This window comes from Sarcophilus harrisii, chromosome 4, assembly GCF_902635505.1.
Source record: "Sarcophilus harrisii chromosome 4, mSarHar1.11, whole genome shotgun sequence".
Classification (NCBI taxonomy): Eukaryota; Metazoa; Chordata; class Mammalia; order Dasyuromorphia; family Dasyuridae; genus Sarcophilus; species Sarcophilus harrisii.
In genome coordinates this window covers 91,236,000-91,257,738 of record NC_045429.1, presented here as the reverse complement: position 1 = coordinate 91,257,738, position 21,739 = coordinate 91,236,000, and the positions used below count along the sequence as shown (strand labels likewise).

The window sequence follows — 21,739 nt, the reverse complement described above, 5'->3', positions numbered from 1 at the left end:
AGAGTTGTATATAACAATAAAGAATAATGACAATTATTCTTGTCCTTATAGATAAGAAAATCAAAATCAGGAAAGAAAATGGCATACATATAATCATATTGCCCTGCTTGCTATGAGATTTGTTCTGGGTTTACTTTCAGGGAACCTACCTAAAATGAGCTTGTGTTCTATTTCTTTTTTATATCTACAAAAACTTGGGGTTTTTTTTTAATCTTGCTGTTGAATAAAAATCTGTAGAACATCAAATCTATGAAAATAATAGTAGGATAGTGACTTGTCCTGGGATCATTTCTATTTGAACTCCATCAAAAAAGATAAGAAAAGTTAAGGTGATGATGGTGGTGATGGTAATAATGATGATGAAGAAATCAAAAGGTATTCGATGAATTTAGTCAACAACTATAATAATAATCATGCTTCATTTGATGCTTACTTATTAATATTGAAAAGTAGCAAGAATAACAGTGTTTAAATATTAAATGGAAATGGGATCTCACAAAAAAGGCATTTTTCTTCCAACAGTGTAGTTCACCATTCATCCATAATTTGTTGTGACTCTTATTAACTATATTATTAACTATATATTATATATATATATATTAACTATATATATTAACTATATATTAACTATATATATTAACTATATATTAATCTATAGCTCTTCCACAAAGGAACTAGTACTGGAATAATAAGAAACTTTTTTTCATATTTTTCCTGGACCTGTGATTTTATCAGCATGGGGAGATCCTGAAGAGGACTTTTCTCTAACAAAATAGAGAAGCCTTTTCATTATATCTTGTATTTTTAAAGAACTGCTTGAGGGAACTGAAAGGTTAGGTGACTGGCTCACAGTCACATAGCCATTATGTGTTAGAGGAAAAACTTGAACCCAGATCTTCCAGACTCTGAAGCCAGGTCTCTATCCTATTGACTCTATACAAAGTATATATGATCTGATATGATTAAAAGAAAAAAAATTAAACAACACTTTTCCATGTCTTATGACTCTTGATTTTGACAACAGCTATGCCAGATAGGACAAATTTTTGCTGTCATTTTACAAATAAGAAAAAAAGACTCAAAGGATTGAGGTAATTTGTCTTAGATCACATACCTAGTAAATTATGCCCAATTGAAATGTTTTTCCTCCAATTCTACCCCATCTCTTCATCCTCCTATCATTATTCATCATTCATCAGGTTAAAAAGAAAAGGGAGCAAATATTATGTCAATAAAATTAAAATAAAATTTCTACACTTACCTCCAAAGTCTGTTGTAATATTCATTTTCATTTCTTTAAAAGTATAGTTGTAATAAGTAACAGAGGCATAGCAGATATAAAGTTGTTGAGGAAACAAATTAAAGAATTTTATTTCATTCATATTTTTTTCTGATTGATTAACAGGTAATTTGTTGCCATCCTGATTTTTACCTGAAAGAAATAATAATTATATTTTCTGGCATAAATCTAATATGTTACTGATTCCCTAGCCAAATTTGCAATTTGCTCCATGAACTCTGATACTATAATTGAAGAAAAGAAGATGGTCCAGTATAAAAGTCAATGACTGATATTTTTTGGGGGGGGAATTATTTATCATTCCTAATTAAAGTTTACTCATCAACCTTAGATGAGGTGATCTGGAAAATGTTTGGCTCCCAGCAATCCTTGAGCCTTAATGCTTATGCATTGCTGTGATTTTGAAGACTACCTTCCAACACTATTAAATTTACTGTGGCTCTTAGATACATCATAGATTCAGCCCATCACATCTAATTTCCATTCCTTTGATATAATCTCAATCTTGGACTTTGCAGTGTCTCAACTCTGCTTTTTTCCTTTGTGCCTTTCACTATAGTTTCTGGTCCCCCATTATTCCTTAGACCTGATTTTCCCATTAAACTAGGACTCAGATTACAGATTCCTGACCTATCCTCTAGTCTTCCTGTAATAATTGACCTGGACACTGTTTAACCACAAGTATATTTTCAATAACTCTACAAATTTATTAAATGTCTTTATTTGATGCAACATGGAGTAGGAATGGGCCATTATGGCGTATAGTTGGATATCAGAGATTCTAAAAAATATATTATGCTGTTTATAGCAGTCTTCTATTTATCTTATTTGAAAGTAGAAGTTTATTTCTGCTTTATAAGAGTTCTATAATGCAAATTGACTGACTGATAATCATAAATTACCCCTTCACCACGATTAAACTTTACTCTGCATCAAACTGCTCTAAGATTACCACAATGTACAATTTTGGGATTCACTTTACATATACTATCTGAACTTTGCAGCAGTCTTGTGAGATAGATAATATCGTCACCTACATTTTATAAATGAGACCATTGTGGCAGACAGATTAAGTGATTTGTCTGGATCACACAGCAAGTAAGCCTCTGAGGCAAGATCTCAACTCAGGCTTTCCTAATTCTAAATATAGTACTCTCTTTACTAGATTACCTGGTCTTTTGCTTTTGCTATCAGCCCTCCCTCCATACAGTAATATTCATTAACTAGAGGCTCTAAATGCCTCTAGTGAACTGCTAGTAAATTCATTTTCAGACAAGTGATTTTTGATGAATTTTTGGTGATTTCATAAAAAGTATCATTAAATGTAATGAAGGTCTGCATGACATACAAAACAATTTAAAATGTGAACACAGATATAAGTATATTTTACAAGCTATGGAGGATCTAAGGGTGAGGGGGGGGAAATTATCCACAAACATTCTTACATTCAAAATTGTAGGATAAATATTTTCTTTTGCAATTAGCATTTAGATTACTATCTGTCCATTTTAAACGAATAGAAGTATCTGCTTCTTCTTTTCCTGTGGTGTCATTTAGCTGAAAATGGTCTGGATCTGTTGAGATATAGAATAAGAAACATGATATAATTTGCATTTCATAATTTTAATGTTCTTTATGCCAACTTATAAATATCTAAAATATTCCTGTAACATGAATTAGAGAGAAAATCTTCTCCCCGTCTTACAAATATTAGCTCAGTTAGGACAAATAATTTTGCTTATTACTACAGGGAAAACTGAAATTTTATGAAACTATTTTCCAGGTTCTATGGTCAATTATAAACACATTCATTTATTTCTAAAAAATCACATAAAATATTATAGTATAGGTGGATGGCTAATCTTGGTCAAGATAGAATCAACTTGCTACTAGAAAAAAAAGTGACTAAAACCACTAATTCAATTTTTTATTAAAAAAATCATATTTGGGGAGAAGATTACGTACTGACACACTAGCAAAACAAATTAGGGATAAATGATTATTACTTCTGTTAAATATAGTCAGATTTTGTTTGCTAATTTGTTTATTTTTAAATAAAAGTTTTTCCTCCACCAAATTTCTTCCTTGACACTTGATTCTAACAGGAGGCTTAACTTGAATTCATAAAGACTATATATATATATATATATACACTTGGAAGCTCTAAATTCTAAAATCTTGCAATTCTTGAGTTAGAAGCCTAAGACAGATTGACTGTGATTGTGGAAAATACTAGCTAAAATAATAGAAAATCATCATCAAGGAAAATAGGATGAGATTTAAAAATTGTTTTTGTTTAAGCTACAACTCCAAATAAAGGCTGTGTACTAAATTAGTACTAATTAAAATGGATATTTACCTGGTGGAACCTTTAATATTAACTTTTCTTGTGGACATGATTTAATTTGTATAGCAATCAAAGAGCATTCACTAAGGTTTGTAAGACACAATTCAGGAGGTGAAAAATCACATGTGATATTTTCAGAAATATTGATATTTGCATGATATTTTCCTGAGATAAATGTATAATTCACAATCGTATCTTTGTATTTATCTGAAAGGAAAAAAGAAGTTAGGTTTAACTTCAGAATCAATACATTTAAATGATCATATACTTATATCCTATACTAACAACTTCTTTTCTTTGAAGAAGACCTTTCCATGGGTCCTCAAACTTTTTAAATAGGGGGCCAGTAATTGTCCCTCAGACTGTTGGAGGGCCGAAGTATAGTAAAAAACAAAAACTTTGTTTTGTGGGCCTTTAAATAAAGAAACTTCATAGCCCTGAGTGAGGGGGATAATTGTCCTCAGCTGCCATATCTGGCCCATGGGCTGTAGTTTGAGGACCCCTGCTAGACAATCTTGGAATAATATCATCCTGAATAATTCTTATGAACTTATAAACACATAGCCCCAAAGTGGTAGGAGAGAGAGAAACAAATGGACCATTAAGGAAGGTAGCTAATGTCTTCTTTGATCTGAATAATCCCCACCCAAGTGTGTAATAGAAGGATTTTATTTTTAAGAATTTATAGAATTATAAAATTTAAGAATTATAAAGAGGAGCAAAATACATCAGTTGACAGTGTATATTTTTTAGTCATAAAGAGCCATTTGACCCAGCAATACCCCTACTATATCTGTATCTTTAAAAGGTTGGAGGGAAAGATATATTTGCAGAAAAACATTCAGAGCAATTCTGTTTGTGGTAGCAAAGAATTGGAAATTGAGGTGATGTCCATCAATTAGGGAATGACTGAAAAAGTTGTGGCCTATGAGTATAATAGAAAACTGTTATACCATAAGAGATCATCATTTCAGGATAATTTCAGAAAAACCTGGAAAGACTTACATGAATGAATACAAAGTAAAGTGAGCAGGACCCAGGGGAACATTGCACACAATAACAGTAATATTATACAATGATTAACTATGAATGACTTAGCGATAATCATCAATACAATGATCCAAGATAATTCCAAAAAGACTCATAATGAAAAATACTGTCCATCTCCAGAGAAAGAATTGAGGAAGTCTGAATGAATACTGAAGCTTATTGTTTTTCACTTTACTTTTTGTGATGGTTTTTTGTTTTTTAATTTTGTTTTTTTTTCACGTGTTGTTTTTTTTTCGGGGGAAGGTGTCTGTTTTCTTTTACAGTATAGGTAATGTAAAAATTTGCTTTGCCTGTTTGCACATATAGCCTATCTTAAATTTCTTACCATCTCAGAGAGGAAGGAGTAAAGAAGGAAAATAGAGAATTTGAAACTCAAAATTTTACAAAACACATGTCAAAATTGTTTTTAAATGTAGTGGGGAAAATAATAAAAAATAAAAGGAAATTAGAGATGATAGGATGAAAATATTTATTTAAAATTTGTAATATGTCTATTGAATTATTCTTCTAGGATTAAGTGAATATATATGGAGCTCTTTTGAGTGTTTATTTATCTATTGAGTAAAAGCATTGTCTTGAATTGGAAATGCCCATACTTCGATTGGGATGCAAGTGGAAAAAATCAGGAGTTTTTTTACTTCTCTGCCTGTATAGGGAATCTGTGCCAGCAACTTTCATGTATGTGGATCAGGGAAAACAAGAGCTCTAAGGAAGCACTCTAAGTAGAGCATATGAGAATTATAAGGCATACTACAATAAGATCCTCTTCTTCCTTGAGACATTGTGAAAGGGATTGCCTCTCTGGTTAGTTATTATACTGACAGTTATAACTTTGCTGATAGAAGACACAACCTGGCTTATAGAGGAGTTTATAGACTATTAGTGATTAGACTATATAGATGAAGGTTAAGTATAGGAATACTATTATGAACTGATTCAGTAAGATAAGCAGAACCAAGAAAACAATATGAAAATGACTATGAGAGAGAAAGAGAAACAGAAAGAGACAGACACAGAAGGGAGGGAGGGAGGAAAGGAGAGAGGGAAAAAAGAAGAAGAAGGAAAGAAGGAAAGAGAAAGGAAGGAAGGAAGGAAGAGAGAGGAAGAAGGGAGGGAAAAAGAGAAAAAAGGAGGGAGGATAGGATAAAGGGTAGAAGGAAGGAAGGGAGGAAGGAAGGAGGAAAAAGAGAAAGGAAGGAAAAAAGAAAGGAAGGAAGGTTAGAAGAGTGGCAGGGAAGAAGAAAAAAAAAGGAAGGAAAGAAGAAATGATTTGTGATTTTTAAAGTCCAAGTTCAGAGAGAATTGAGAAACACACCTCCTTCCTTTATTGCACAGATTGGGATTTGAGGGTAGGGAATATTGTGTATACTGTCAGACACAATTGATTTTTTTTCCTCTTTTTTTTTTCTTTGTTACAAATGACAATTTACTGGGAAGAGGAAAAGTATAGATATATATAGCAATCTAATGGGATGCAAAATAGCTAAATAAAATAAGACAAAACTAGAGAAAATTAAATTAAAGATAAAAGCTAATGCTAAAAAAGTTGTGATATGTTCAAAGTCATAAGCAGGTCAGTTATAAAGCCATAGATAGATTTGAAATCCTCTTTCAACAGAAAAGAAGGGAAATTCTCACTTAATTATTTCAATGAAGCTGAATTGGGTAGAAAATAGCAATAATATATTTTTAAAAGATATTGCTGATAAGGAAGTGATGGTAGAAAATAGCTATTTCTTATGTGGATAGGGTTGAGGAAGCTTTTTTTAAATTAAAACTTTTTCATTTTCAAAATATATGCATAGACAATTTTCAACATTACCCCTGCAAAACCTTGTATTCCAAATTTTTTTTTCTCACTCCCTTCTCCTCTACTCCTTATCCTACATGGCGAGTAATTCAATATATGTTAAACAATTCTTCTATACATATTTCCACAATTATCATGTTGCACAAGAAAAACCAGATCAAAAAGGGAAAAAATATGAAAGAATACAAAATGCAAGCAAACAACAACAAATAAGTGATAATGCTATGTTGTGATCCACACTCAGTTCCCACAGTCCTCTCTCTGGGTGCAGATGGCTCTCTTCATCACAAGACCATTAGAACTGGCCAGAATCATCTCACTGTTGAAAAGAGCCAAGTTCATCACAGTTGATCATAACATAATCTTGCTATTGCTATATATAATATTCTCCTGGTTCTACTCACTTCACTCAGCATCAGTTCATGTAAATCTCTCCAGGACTATTTGAAATCAACCTGATGATCATTTCTTATAGAACAATAACATTGCACAACATTCATATATCATAACTTATTATATGATATAACTTATCATTCTCCATCTGATGGACATTCACTTAGTTTCCATATACTTAGTCATTTTAGATAGTAATTTTCTATTTTTAAAAGATCACTAGAAAAAGAAGAATAACTATGGTATTCAGACAAGAACACCCAGATTTGGAGGAGACCTGGGTTTACCATAACTTATTCATTCTCCAATTGATGGACATATACTCAGTTTCTAATTCCTTGCTACTACAAAAAGGGCTGCTATAAACATTTTTGCACATGTGGGTCCTTTTCTCTTTTTTATGATATTTTTGGGTTATATCCCCATTAAGATACTGCTGGATTAAAGATTATGTATAATTTGATAGCCTTTTGGGCATAGTTACATATTGCTCTCCAGAATGGTTGGATCAGTTCGCAACTCCACCAACAATATTTAGTTCCCCTGTTTTCCCATATTCCCTCCAATATTCATTATTATCTTTTCATGATGTCTTAGCTAACCTGAGAGGTATGTAGTGATACCTCAAAGTTGTCTTAATTTGCATTTTTCTAAATAACAGTGGTCTAGAGCATTTTTTCATTGGACTAGAGATTGCTTTAATTTATTCATCTAAAATTATTTGTAGAGGAAGCTTTTTAAAAATGATAAATGAGATCAAAATACTTTTGCAAGAAGAGGAGGAGTTAGTGGGAAAAATATTATAAGATCTGAAAAAGATTTAATACTAGATTGGAAAAAGCTCAGGAATAATTTGTTAGGATAGGGTTAGGGTAATAGGTAGCATCTTTAGTCTTAGAAAGGAGAGATGCTTCTTTCTTTGAGACAGGAATGAAGATTAGTCAAGACATAAAACCAAGAGAAGATTAAACTTACCACATTGCTCAGTACTTGAATTATCTGCTGGAAAAGAAAAAAAAAAGAAAACAAATTATCGTAATGATTTGTCTATGGCTAAATGGAATTACTATCTTCTGTCTTCAGGTTTCATGCTCTTTCCCACCACTTGATGAAATTATAATAAGTGATGATTAATTAGCAGACACAGACTATTAGATCAAAAAGGGATCTTATGAAGCACAAGATTTTTAGTTAGAAAACCTGAATTCAGATCTGTTTAACTTTGTACAAATCACCCAAATCCTCTGGGTTTCAGGTTACTCCATTTGTATAAGGATGGAGTTCTTAAAGGTTATAATCCTATAATTTAATTCAATCCCTTCACCTATACATGAAAACATAGAGGTCTAAAAAGATAAAGTGGTAAAGGAATGTTAAACAGGTGGTAAATGTTAGAGCTAGGAGTTAGAATAGGTCTCAAGTTCAATGGTTCCATCATTAATATAAAAAAAAAATTACTAATGTCAATGATTTGGTTTTCTAAAACTTTTACTTATTTTTTTGAATAAACATGAGTAATTGGTTAGTGGAAATAGCTACTTATAATAGCATAGTTATATATTTCATGCTTTCTACCTCAAAATTAAAGTAAAATAAAGCTCCTTTGAGATCTAAATAAATATAAAAACTCATGAGCAGTATTAATATCTATAGAGTATAAATGTTGACATTAGCCTCGATAATTATATTATCTACCTGAGGTGATAAGACATAATGCTCTGCTATCTCACCCAGATGAAAGATCATCTCTCTAAATCAGCCACATTGGTAACTTTATACTAAGTGAATGAACTAGAGAGACATCCACAGGAAGTATATTCTGATTGGGCGAGGAACTTATTTATACTCTGAGTGACTTGTATTAAACAGTGATCTAGTTCAGAAACTAAGAGTTTTATAGTAAGTAGTGACCCAGTAGAACCATTCCAGTTAAACCCTTGAGAAGGAATCCCTTATGAAAGAGAAAAGAAGGACTCAATCTTGGTTTAGGATTACTGCCCTCCACAAGAGGATTTGAACTTTTCCCTAAGCATGTTCTAAAGACTTTGGTGACTGGTGGCTATATCAACATCAGGAGTGAAGAAGTAATGAGATAAAGAAGGATCACTGAACTACAATATACTACACATAAAAAGTTGCATCATGGCTGAGAGATTTCACTAGTGCCCTGAAAAAAAAGATGGAAAATATTGCTAGCAGTCAGAAGCTATGATATACATTTTTGCCACATGAACTTTCTCAACTTAAGCCCACTTTCCCCTGGTGGTAGAGTTACAAATCTTAGGGGAAATGGTTTGTACTAACTGTTAATACTGATAACAATACAATATACTTTCTAAAAGTCAGTTAAGAAGATGGCAGAGAGTAGACAGGACTTTGCCTGAACTCTTCCTGGTGTCTTGATTGTGAGGGACTCAGAATCAACACTAGGTCAAACCTCTGATTGGATTTTGTAGAGACAAAACCTACAAATATTTGGAGTGTAACAATTTTCAGCAGAAGATATCTTGGAAGGACTTTAGGAAAGGTCAATATCAATCAAACTGGGGCTGGGGGAGAGGGTGAGACTCAGCTCAGTATAGGCACAGGGCAGGAAGGTCAGGATGGAAAGATTTGACAGGAGGAATCTAGTGGGAGACTCTTAGCCAAAATACAGCAGCAATGGCTTCTCTATCCTGGTTCAGAAGGCCAGTGGGTCAGCAGACTAGCTGTGAGACCTCCAATACAACTACCAAAGGCAAACACTGAGCCCCTGAAATTCAACATAGCAAGCAGAATTTGGCCAGACCTACTCAGCTTGGGGAGGAAGCCTGCAGCACCACCAGCCCCAGGTCAGTGTAAACCTCTGTTACCCTGTAAAGGAAGCTTGGGACAATCTCCCCTTTGCCCTAGCAGATAGCAACCTTTAAAAAATGAGAAAAAAAAAAAACAAAAAGACCTCTAACCACAGATAGCTATCATTGAGACAGGGAAGAATAGATTTCAAACCCTGAAGACACTAAAGGAAAATGCCTCCAATTGAAGCCTCAAAGGGAGATATAAACTGGTGTCGAACTCAAAAGACTCTGTTGGAAGAATTCCAAAAGAATCTTAAAAGAGAGTTAGAAGAAAAATGGAGAAAGGAAATGAAAGCTTTTATTTCATTTCACAGAAATTTTCTGAAGAAAAGAGCTCCTTAAAAATACTTTTGGTGAAATGAGAAAAGATACATATACTGAAGAAAGCCACTTTTTAAAAAATAGATTTGGTGAAATGGAAAAAGAAACAACTGCTTGAAAAATAGAATTGATGAAATGGAAAACAAAATCCAATGAACAAAACAACTCCTAAATTATATAAAAAGAGGTTTCCAATTAAAGAAAATAATTCAATAATTATTCTAATAATTCTAAAATTAAATTCTAAAACTAAATTCAAAAGTACAAAAATCTAAAAATTAGAATTGGACAAATGGAAATGAACGACTCAATGAGACATCAAGAATCAGTCAAACAAAACAAAAATAATGAAAAAAATAGAAGAAAATATAAAATATCTCATTGAAAAAACAACTGACTTGGAAAATAGATCCAATTTAGACAATCTAAGAGACAATCTAAGAATTACTGGACTACCTCCAAACCATGATTAAAAACAGAGCATGGCCAACATTTTTCAAGAAATCATCAAGGAAAACTGCCCTATACCCTAGAACCAGAGCATAAATAGCAGTTGAAAAAACCACCTATCCCCTCCTGAAAGAGATCTCAAAATGAAAATTCCAAGGAATATTGTTGTTAAATTTCAGAATCAGATCAAGGGGAAAATACTGCAAGCATCCAGAAAGAAACAATTCAGTATCAAAGAGCCACAATTAGAATTAGCAGGACCTAGCAGCTTCTACTTTAAAGCACTGAAAGGCCTGGGATATGATGTACTGCAGGGTAAAGGAGCTTGAACTGCAGCTAAAAATCAATGACCCAGCATAACTAAGCATAATATTTCAGGAAAAAGGATGGATATTCAATGAAATGGGGATTTTTTATTATTTTTAATGAAAAGACTAAAGCTGAACAGAAATTTTGATCTTCAAATATAGAACTTGAGAAGTATGAAAAGATAAAAAGGGAAGGGAAAAAAGAACTATGCTTTTTTAATTAAAGCTTTTTATTTTCAAAATATATAAATGGATTATTTTCAGCATTCACCCTTTAAAAACCTTGTGTTCCAAATTTTATTTTCCTCCTTTCCCTCCACCCTCTCCCCTAGATGGCAAGTAATCCAATATATATTAAACTCATATGCAATTCTTCTATACAAATTTCCAAAAATATCATGCTGCACAAGAAAAATCAGATCAAAAAGGAAAAAAAATAGAAAGAAAACAAAGTGCAAGCAAACAACAATGAAAAGAATGAAAATACTGTTTTGATATACTGAGTTCTCACAGTCCTCTTTTTAGGTACAGATGGGCCTTTTCATCATAAGATCTTTGGAACTGGCCTGAGTCATCCCATTGTTGAAGAAAGCCATGTCCACCAGAACTGATCATTCTATAATCTTGCTGTTACTATGTATAATGATCTCCTGGTTCTCCTTATTTCATTCAGCATCAGTTTGTATAAGTCTGTCTGGGCTTTTCTGAAATCATCCTCCTGATTATTTCTTATAAAATAATAATATTCCATAACATTCATATACTACAACTTATTTAGCCATTCTCCAATTGATGTACATCTACTTGGTTTCCAGTTTCTTGCCATTACAAAAAGGGCTGCCACAAACATTTTTGCACATATGGGTCACTTTCCCATCTCTTTGGGATATAAGCCCAGTAGAAACACTGCTGGATCAAAGGGTTTGCACAGTTTGATAGATCTTTGAGCATAAAGAACCGGTTTTTAAAGGTTAGAATGTTTATATCCCTATATGGGAAGATGATACGTGTAACTCTTGAAAACTGCATCTATGTTAGGGGGGTACTTCGAAGGTGAGAGTGTTAAATTGACTTTAATATGTTGATATAAAAAAGAAGCAAGGGAATGGAAAGGGAATTGTATTGGAAGAAGAGGAAAGAGGAGGCAAAATGGGGTAAATTACATCATATAAAGAGACAAAAAAAGATCTATTACCATTGAGGGAAATAAGGGAGGCTGATGAGCATTATTTGAACATTAATCTCATCAGATTTAACTTAAAGACAGAATATGATACATATTTAGTTAGATATAGAAACTTGTTTCATCCTAAAGGAAAGTAGAAGGAAAAAGAGGAAAGGAAATGGGGAGGCTAACAAAAGATAGAATAAAAGTAGAAAGGGAAAGGGACTAAAAAGGGGGAGGAGCTAAAAAGGGGGGGGGCAGATTGAGTGAGATGGTGGTCAAAAGCAAAATGCTGGGGAGGAGGGAAAGATGAAAGAAAAGTATAACTTGGGGAAAATAGTGTGGTATGAAATACAGAGTTAGTAATTGTAATTATGAATGTGAATACAATGAATCCTCCCATAAAGCAGAAGCAAATAGCAAACTAGATTAAAAGCCAGAATCTTGAAATATGTTGTTTACAAGAATCACATTTGGAGCAGACACATATGAAATAAAGGTAAAAGGCTAGAGCAGAATCTATTATTATTTAGCTGAAGTGAAAAAGCAGGAGCAGCAATACTGATCTCAGATCAAGCAAAAGCCAAAATAGATCTAAATTTAATTAGATAAGGAAGGAAACTACATCCTGCTGAAGGGATGATAAAGTAATACCAATACTAAACGTATATGCACCACATGATATAGTATCCAAATTCCTAGAGAAATTAAGAGAATTGCAAGAAGAAATAGAAAGCAATTTACTAATGGGGGATATTAACCTCCCTCTATTAGAATTAGATAAATCAAACCACAAAATAAAAAAGAAGGAAGTTAAGGAGATAATTAGAATTTTAGAAAAGTTAGATATGCTAGACCTTTGGAGAAAATTGAATAGGGACAAAAAGGGAAATACTTTTTTCTTGATAGTATATGGAACCTACACAAAAATTAACCATGTATTAGGATATAAAAACCTCAAAATCAAATGCAGAAATAATAAATGCATCCTTTTCAAATCATGATGCTATAAAAATTACATGCAATAAAGCCCATGGAAAAATAGACCAAAAATAATTGGAAACAAAATAATCTAATCCTAAAGAATGGTTAAGTAAAATAACAAACCATAAAAAAACAAGCAATAATTTCATCCAAGAGAATAACAATAATGACAACATAAAAATTATAGGATGTAGTCAAAGCAGTTCTTAGGGGAAATTTTATATCTCTAGATGTATACTTGAATAAAATAGGGAAAGAGAAAATCAATGAATTGGGCATGCAACTAAAAGTCAGTTAAGTCTGGATGACTGGTTGATATCAGCTGATAATCATGAGGAGAAAGCATAATGTCAGAGGCTAATGAGCAATATATAACATTAATAAATTCTTCCAATCTCTCAAGGATCCCCTAGATCACTGAAGAGCTATGTAGCCATCATTTGCAGATCTATTCAGATAAGAGTTAAGGACTCCAGCATGTATGTTTTACTGAAAAGATAGGGTGAGTAACTTATAGGTGCTGTTTCTAATTCTGACTTGCTTTTTGGATCTCCTTCAGGTAGAACAGAATAAAGATAAGTTATTAATTTAAAGAAAGACTAAGAAAATAACATGTAACTCCAGAAGTTTTGTCAGAAGTAACTATAGAGAGATAGGAAAGATCTCAAGGTCTCTGACATTCCTGTCAATATTCTTTGTTGAAATTCAGAAACTTCAGTTTCAAAAGGCAAGGGGAAGCTACCATCAAAGTGAGATACTCTCACTACTATGAATTTTATGATCTGTTTATGAATGCTCCTTCTGCTTTTAGATTATCATGCCCCACAGAAGCTACATAGGTGTGAACTATATATCTATAGCTATTTGATCATGAAACTATTCTAGTTTATAGAATGATCTTTTTCCTTTTAGTATCTAGAACCACCACAGACAATAACAACAACAGCAACAGTAGCCTCATTTAGTCATTCTATTGGACTGATTGTAAGATTTGTATAAGCCTTTTTTTTTCATCATAAAAATGTAAATTGTACCAATGACACAAACAAAATATCCTGGACAATTTGACTGTAGAAATGCAATGATCCTGACTAATTTCACTATTGTTGTGCCTCAACAGCTGAAGATAAAATTTTCAATTACATTCAGAAAAAGAAAGTTTAGTAAAATTAGGTCTTTTTTTATGAGTAGATTTCCATTTAGAGAATGTAAAGTCTTAAACGACTATGTATCAGTTTGTTACCTTTTCTTGAATCATCAAAGGCAGGGCTAAAACTTGAGGGGCTGTCTGTGGTAGTTTGGAGTTTTACATTGACTGTAGAACCAGAAACATCTTCAAGGAAAGCAAAAGAAAAATTGACCATTAATCAATGACTTGCTATTTGGAAATGGAAAGTGAAAAGTTTCTTCCTATTTTTCAAAAATGAATTGTTTTTAAAATGTGAAACATTGTTCATTTTCATATCAATTGTACTTGATTTACTCTTAAAATTTGAACAAGCAAAGATAAAGGTTTTAGACAAATTAAATCATTCCTAATTTATTTTCTCTATATGTAATATATATCACCAATATAGTTGACCTATCTAAGATGCAGGAATATTCTAAGAATTTTCTTAAAAGACATAAAAGTTAAGTAACTCATCCAAAATCGCACAGTTATATTTATTGTCAATGCCAGGATTTGAATTGAGTGTTTCCTAAGTCAATACTTTACTAATGACTTCATTTAAGTAAAAACAGAAATTGCATATAGCATAATTTTTAGTTAAAAGGCACATTTTTGTTAACATTCAGGTCATAATGTCCTTAGCCTCCATGCCACAATCATTATCTGTTGCATTAAAATCAGGTTTTTATAACAAACATTCAAAACCAAGAAGACTGATCAATAACAATTGGGGGAGCAATTTGTTTTAGAGCTAATACATTTTCCATCTTCTAAAATTTGTAAAATTCAATATTATATGCTACATATTTTTGTGAACAAAAAGAGCTATTTCTAGACTTACCCTGGTAAGCCTTACCCATCCTACTATCTGGAGATTTAATTGTGAGAAAAACCAAACCTGAAATATTATCAGTGATGGTGATGGCAGTAGTGAGTGAAGGAAGGACAGCAGAGCTGTTGCGTGCTGGAGTGAAATCTGTTACTGATGTAGAGTTTGAGTCTGCAGGTAAGGATGTGGGGGTAAGCATTTCTGGTTTATAATCTATAGTAAAGAAGGAATTGGTAACTATTATTTCTTTCTGTCACACAAAAACAAAGACTTGAAATTCAAAGTTAACATTATAACTGTATCTGTAAAGAACCTGACTAGCAAAATTACTTGTTTCCAAGTATTTTCTCATTTCCAGATCTTAGAGTATATGTGAAACAAGCTATACCCAGTCCAGTCACTGAGAATAAATGGACGAAACAGAACCATCACTGGTACTTAACAGCAAGTACTAGAAAACACAATCCAGAGTATGTTACAAAATAGTCCCTCAGAATTAGCTTTTAAAGCCAATACAGCTGTAAAAGAGTAAGAAGAGAAATCACAGACTCTGGGTCCCAAAGTGCTGTGTGAAAAGCAAGAATCTGAAAAACCAGAATACCAAAACTGGAGATAGTCTTAGGTAGGGATAGAAAGAGGTTCCTCTGGAGTGTGGCTTCCCAACTGGTAACTTCTGATGTACATAAATTATTCTTAATTAGTTGGTGAGTTCATTTATTTTTATCTATTGACAGTACCTTTTAAATTATTACACCCTAGAAATAGCTCCATAACTTTTCTCTAGTTAACTTAGGAAATCTTGTCTGATAGAATTATATTTCTAGGGCTAGGAAAGCCCTTGGAGATCATTTAATCTAATACCCTTCATTTCTCAGATCAAAAACGTGCATTCCAAGCATGTTAAATGGCTTGGCCAAGGTCAAACATTGGGTCAGATTTTGAGTCCAAGTCCTCTAACTCCAGAACCAATATTTTTTCTGTGCCTGATGTATCATAACAGAGATAATATTCTCTAATTTCATTAAACAAACAGCAAATATTTATAGAGCATTTACATGGTCTTAAAGTATGGGTGAGATCCTATAGGCAAAGAAAAGAATATTTGGGTGCTGGACTAATGGACTGAGTAGAGATAAATTTTTATTAAGAGCAATGAGAGATCCTTTTTTATTAACAATGCTGTCTCAAAATATGAAGAAAAACATAGTATACATTACAAAGCATTTCCCCTTTGTAACAGCTGCAAAACTGTCTATTCATCATTGCTGGATTCTCAAAAGCCTCAATTTTGAAAATTATTTAAGTATAGTAGTTGAGGATTTCCATAATTGTCACAATCCTAGAAGTAAGACTAAAACTCAAAAAATTAATAAAACATCTAAATGTGCTGGTAAATTTTGAGCAAGTGGTAGGTCACTGGGGGTATGATTTGCCACATGCAAAGGAACTGGGCAAACCTGTTGAGTTATTCGCTGTATCAGCGATGAGTGTGGGAAAGACAGCAGGACTGCTGCTGAGTGTTTGGTTGACAGATCCATCGGAGAAAGCATGAGAGGCTGCATGGGTGGTAAGGTGGGCGCTCTTGGTTGGTGACACACCTGAGGTAAGAAAGTAAGATTGTTATGTTAGTTTCTCCCTGACTTTGGATAAGCTACTCAAATGCTAAGAAATTATAAAATGGAATTTTCTAAGGGTCCTCTATGTTGTGGAAGTATCTTCATCTGCCAATCTAATAACTTAGGTAGCTAAGTCCAGGTAGGTTTGGGAAAAAATACCTCATAGCCTCTGCTTTTTTTCTTTTTATATTGCCCTGAAGTACTCTGTTTAGACTCTGAGGGGAAGTCCATTTTTGGCTATCTAATCCTATCCCTGGGTGAGACACATCAGAAAAAGGGAACAAAGGATAAAGAAATCAGCAGCTTTTGATTCAGGCAGCGTCCTTCATTTTGACCAAGTATGTAATAATATCTCCTACATCTGATTCAGAAGACTCACAGTTTAAGAGAGACAAATACTCCCTTCTAAGGGGGTTCTTCCTCAATCTTGTTTGATCTGACCCTTTTAAAGTCAATGTAGAACATCCTATCCAGTGCTGAGGTTGCATAGGAATTCCCTGGGCCCCTGGTGGAAGGAATTACTTCATAGAAAGACACTTGCTGAATGATTTGCCCTCCTGAGAAAGATCCTAGATATGTTGCTTTTTGCAATAATATGAGCCTGACTACTCGGGATGGTAAGACATGTAAATATGCTTCATATATATTATGTTCATTGTCATATTTTGTAGTTGTGGTCATATATATAATTTTAAATCCATTCTTGGGCCCAGGATGCTTTATGAATACAAAAAAATAGGTTTCCTTCATGATCTGAGTCAGGAATTGAAAACAAAGAAAGGTAGCCATTAGTTCGAGGTGATGTCTGTCAACTTAACTTGGCCAATAAGTGTGGGGCTAAAATGGAGCCAGGAGATAATAGAAGTTTGGAACACCATATAGTCATAGGATTTAGAGTTAGAAGAAACCACAGAGGTCATTGAAGCAACCTATTCATTCTAGGTATGAAACTAATGAAACATTATATTCCATAGAAAATTTTGGTCCTCTTCAAGTCACCCATGATAGTATACCTGTGGGTTCTCATCGGCAAATTGCCCATCATAGATCGGTTTTTTCACTTAAATAAAGAGATTCTGCCTTTCTTTTAACTAGTGCTGACCTGATATATTCTGCTCAAGGTTTGGGTCTTTATACTACAGACCTCTAGTTTACATAAGTGTCTATCTTAACATACTGTAATTAATCCAGATCCCTTTCTAGGGAAGTTGTCTATTGGGGGTATGAAAATGTGGAATTTTAAAGAACCAAAGGACAGCATGAGGATATCGGGTTTAAGGAGTATACAAAAGGCTACCTATAAGTAAAAGTAAATGTAGAGGGGAGGGAATTGGAAAAGAACTGAATATTTCAAGGAAAGCTGTCTATATGGAGTATGGAAATGTGGAATTTTAAACTACAAAAGGACAGTATGAGGACATTGGGTATAAGGAGTATACAGAAGGCCTATAAGTAAAAGTAAAGGTAGAGAAAAGGGAAATGGAAAAGAACTGAATATATCTTTCCTTAATTTTGACAAGGTCTTTCAAAGTGAGCTTTCTCTCTTCCTGACTCATATTTAGATATAAGCTCACATATGATCTTCTGTTCAGAAACTACCAGAATTTACCCAAAGAAACTTTTCTTTCAAGAATCAGATTTTAATATGAAATAGGTTCAATATTTCCCTCTTGTAATTTTTAATAAATTTCATTCTCTCAAAAGCCAACCTGTCACATCAGTAGCAAAAGTTTTGACATTACTGCCAGAATCCGAGGATACATCAGCTGAAGTAATAGGTGAGTTAAAAGAAGCCATGGTCACTGTGGCACCATTTTCTCTTTCAGAGATGCTTGCGGGTAAGAATGCAGTGGAGCGAGTAGGTGGTGGGCCAGTTGGAAGTGAAGAATAGGGCTTTTGAGCCTCAGTTGGTCCTGCTATGTGATGGTAGGTAGAAGAAAGCAAAAAAATTATATATGATAGACATCTTAATATGGGAACACCGCAGATTCGATCTTTTCCTTTAATTATTTTCTTCTCTAACAGGCTATGATGAGTTATAAACAAAATAAAAGACAGTATTTACCCTTTCACTAGGTATATTCACATCATTATTTATCCAAAATAACAAGTGATTTGGTAAAATTAGCATTTGGGTTTTTTTTTTAAAGAACTGGCAAAGAAAAGAACATTTTTCAGAGATGGAAAGGGAAGTCACAGTTGAAGTTAGTAAAGAACTAGAAAGAGGGGCAGAAAGGCTTGGAGAAAAGAACGGAGTGAGATATTTTTTTTCCAGCAACTTTCACAAAGAAATTACCAAACAGAAATTCAATTCCACAAATACTTATTTTGAAAAAAATCTTTGAATTTAAACAACTGATGAATATCTTTTTTTTTTTAATTGCCAAAATGAGTAACACAAATGTTTAAACATTCTTTCTTTGACAGTTGATTCAAAGGATGCCTTGTGGGAAAAAAAATTGTAATTAGTCTCTATGACATAAACCACAAAACATTATTGTTATCCCTTTAATACTCTTAGCAAACAATTATGAATCTCTCAATCACAAATTTTTTTCAATTAAATAGAATTATTTTGTATTTTCTTCCTATAAAATTTGTCAACATGAATTTCATAATTTACTAATTATGAAAAGCAATACTTCTTTGCATTTGTAGTAGTAATCTCTTTCTTACATGAAATGAAAAATTTTTGAAATAGAGAAACTTTATTTAAAAGGCCAAAATCATGTAAGAAAAGAATAAGACATAGATCATCCCTATTTATCTGCTAGCTACTGGAATTGTAGCAAAGATGGTTTCAATGAGATTACTGATGATGAGCTTAGATCTTAATAATTTTGTTCAATTACAAGGCAGTTATTTCATTCATCTGTACGAAGCTCCATAAAACAATGAATATTGGGGAATAATAGCAGGATAGAAACTTCAGAACTAGTTTTATCTTAACTCTGCCAAAAACATGAGAGCAATTAGATCACAGGATTACTAATAACTGCCTATGTACAGGGCTTTATGATTATAAAGTATCTTATACCTTAAGACATGACAATATTATCCTTTAAGTAATACCACCTTCTTCAATATTGATATGTATGCTTTATCATTCTGTTTTAGCTCAATTTGGTTCATCTTTTACAGTGACTTGTAAGCAAAATCAGATTGAGAAGAATTATTGATTATGGCAAAAGACTGGGTGAGGTAGGAGGAAAGAATAAAAAGGACTGAAGAATGTGACTGAGAAGGAAAAAAAGAGGTTAAAATGGAGTAGAGAAATGAACCAAAGAATAAGAAGGGAGAGAGGAATTTATAAGCAAACCTGGGGAAAATAGAAATTAAAAGTGTAAAAAAAACTCTGGTTTACAAAAGCTTACATATGGAATGTCACTCATGTACAGTGAACCCAAGTCCTTTGACTTTTGTATTTCTTATGATGAAAACTGTCATTTTGAGAATACCTGAGAGTTATCTTAGAAACAAGCATAAACAACAAAAATATTTTTTAAACAAATAGGTAAAACAAGTAATAGAAGACAAAAATATTAGCCTCTTACCGCCTACACCATTTGTGACTTGTCCTGTAAAAGAGAAAGACAATATATCAATATAAAAGTACACAATTTTTATATAATCTCTTAGACATCAGCGGTTAAGCAGGACTTTTCAGGTTTTTGCTACCAATATAGTTGAATTCCACTCCTTCTCTTAAAGTTAAATATTAAATTAAAATAAATTAATTAATTAAATACAAATAACTATAATTAAATTATAATTAGTTAAATATAAAATTAGGCATTAACTACATCACTGTCCATATTAAACTTTATTTTTCAAAATTTTTCATTTTTTTATCATTGTTTTCTCTTTACAACATAAACAATAAAACAGGCCATAAAATAGAAAGGTTTTGTTGTTGATGTCATTGTTTTTTTTTTGTTTTTTGTTTTGTTTTTTTTTGCAGTGAAATGGTGACAATTTGAGTAAAATTCTAATTCTGCTAGTGAAAAGTAATGAGACTTTGAGCAAGTTATTTGGTGCCATGAAAAGAGATTATGAAGTCAAAGGACTTAGGTTCAAATTACTGATGCAAATTGCTTAGTCTTTTTAAATATCAGTTTCTTCATTCAGAAAATGACTAGAATAGACCAGTTGATTTCACTTCCTCTAGATCTAGATGAATTACCCTATCTATAAAATAAGAAATTCTTAACTTTGAGTTTAGGAACTTGTTTTTATTTTACTTTTAGTAGTTCTAGTTAATATAATTGGTATTATATTATTAATATAACTGGCATCTTTTTGTATTCTTAGGTATTTTATTGCATTGTAAAATATTCTAATATAGGTTCTATAATATTCACCAGCCTGTCAAAGGGATCCATCAGACAAAAAAAATTACTTCTGACCCATAACATATCTAAATTTCTATCTCTTTCTATATCTTATTTGACTGATAAATTGGTACAATCCCAGTTTCAAATACACTTAATAGCATCTTTTGTGAAAAAAATGTTCCAAGCCTCATTGAGAAAAAAATCTTCATGTGACCTAGAAATGGTCACTTTTTCTGTAGGTAAATGAGCACAAACTCACAAGACTGCCAATTTAATTTCCACAAAGCTTTAAGAAGTTATCTTCTCAACAGTTGCAACCATATCACCATCTCCTTAAATTCTATTGACCTCTTATAATCTCTAAAATTAAGCTTCTATTCTTTTGTTTAGCATTTAAAGCCCTTCATAATATGATTTATTTGGAATTACTCTTCTTTATAGACTTACAAACCTACTGGTCTACTTATTCTTAAAACATAATATTGCACCAACTTTTGCCCATGCTAGAGATCCCCATGATTGGAATGTTTTCTCTCTTCATCTCAGTCTTAGAATCTTCATGTGCGTTTAAACTCAGGTCAAATTTGTCTCCAAAATAAAGCCTTCTCAAGCTCCCTAACCATTAGAAGCCCTTTCCACATTATCTTATACCATTTATGGAAAGTGTCCCAAAAGCCCGAAGGCAGTTAAAACTGTATAGGTCACATTTGCTTGCAAGCGAATATTTATTATTTCCCCTGATAAAATGAAAGCTATTTTCATACAGGAACCATTTCATTTTTTTTTCTCTATCTCCATTACCTAACATAATGATTAGCACATAA

General features: G+C 32.7%; 1 protein-coding gene across 8 annotated transcripts in view; it reads right to left on the bottom strand.

The window, feature by feature from the left end:
- PTPRC (protein tyrosine phosphatase receptor type C) overlaps positions 1-21,739 on the bottom strand; it is a 133,737-nt gene that overhangs the window by 42,585 nt on the left and 69,413 nt on the right. Inside the window, exons 3-11 of one of the 8 annotated variants that reach the window (XM_023501842.2) lie at positions 20,136-20,159; positions 18,291-18,497; positions 16,423-16,563; positions 15,035-15,178; positions 14,209-14,298; positions 7,876-7,902; positions 3,660-3,854; positions 2,746-2,874; positions 1,262-1,432 (exon numbers count right to left, since the gene is read on the bottom strand). In XM_023501842.2, coding sequence (XP_023357610.1) covers positions 1,262-1,432; positions 2,746-2,874; positions 3,660-3,854; positions 7,876-7,902; positions 14,209-14,298; positions 15,035-15,178; positions 16,423-16,563; positions 18,291-18,497; positions 20,136-20,159 — 1,128 coding nt within the window. The remainder of the gene's footprint in view (positions 1-1,261; positions 1,433-2,745; positions 2,875-3,659; positions 3,855-7,875; positions 7,903-14,208; positions 14,299-15,034; positions 15,179-16,422; positions 16,564-18,290; positions 18,498-20,135; positions 20,160-21,739) is intronic. The other 7 variants (XM_023501843.2, XM_031937097.1, XM_023501845.2 and 4 more) reach the window with 7 other exon arrangements.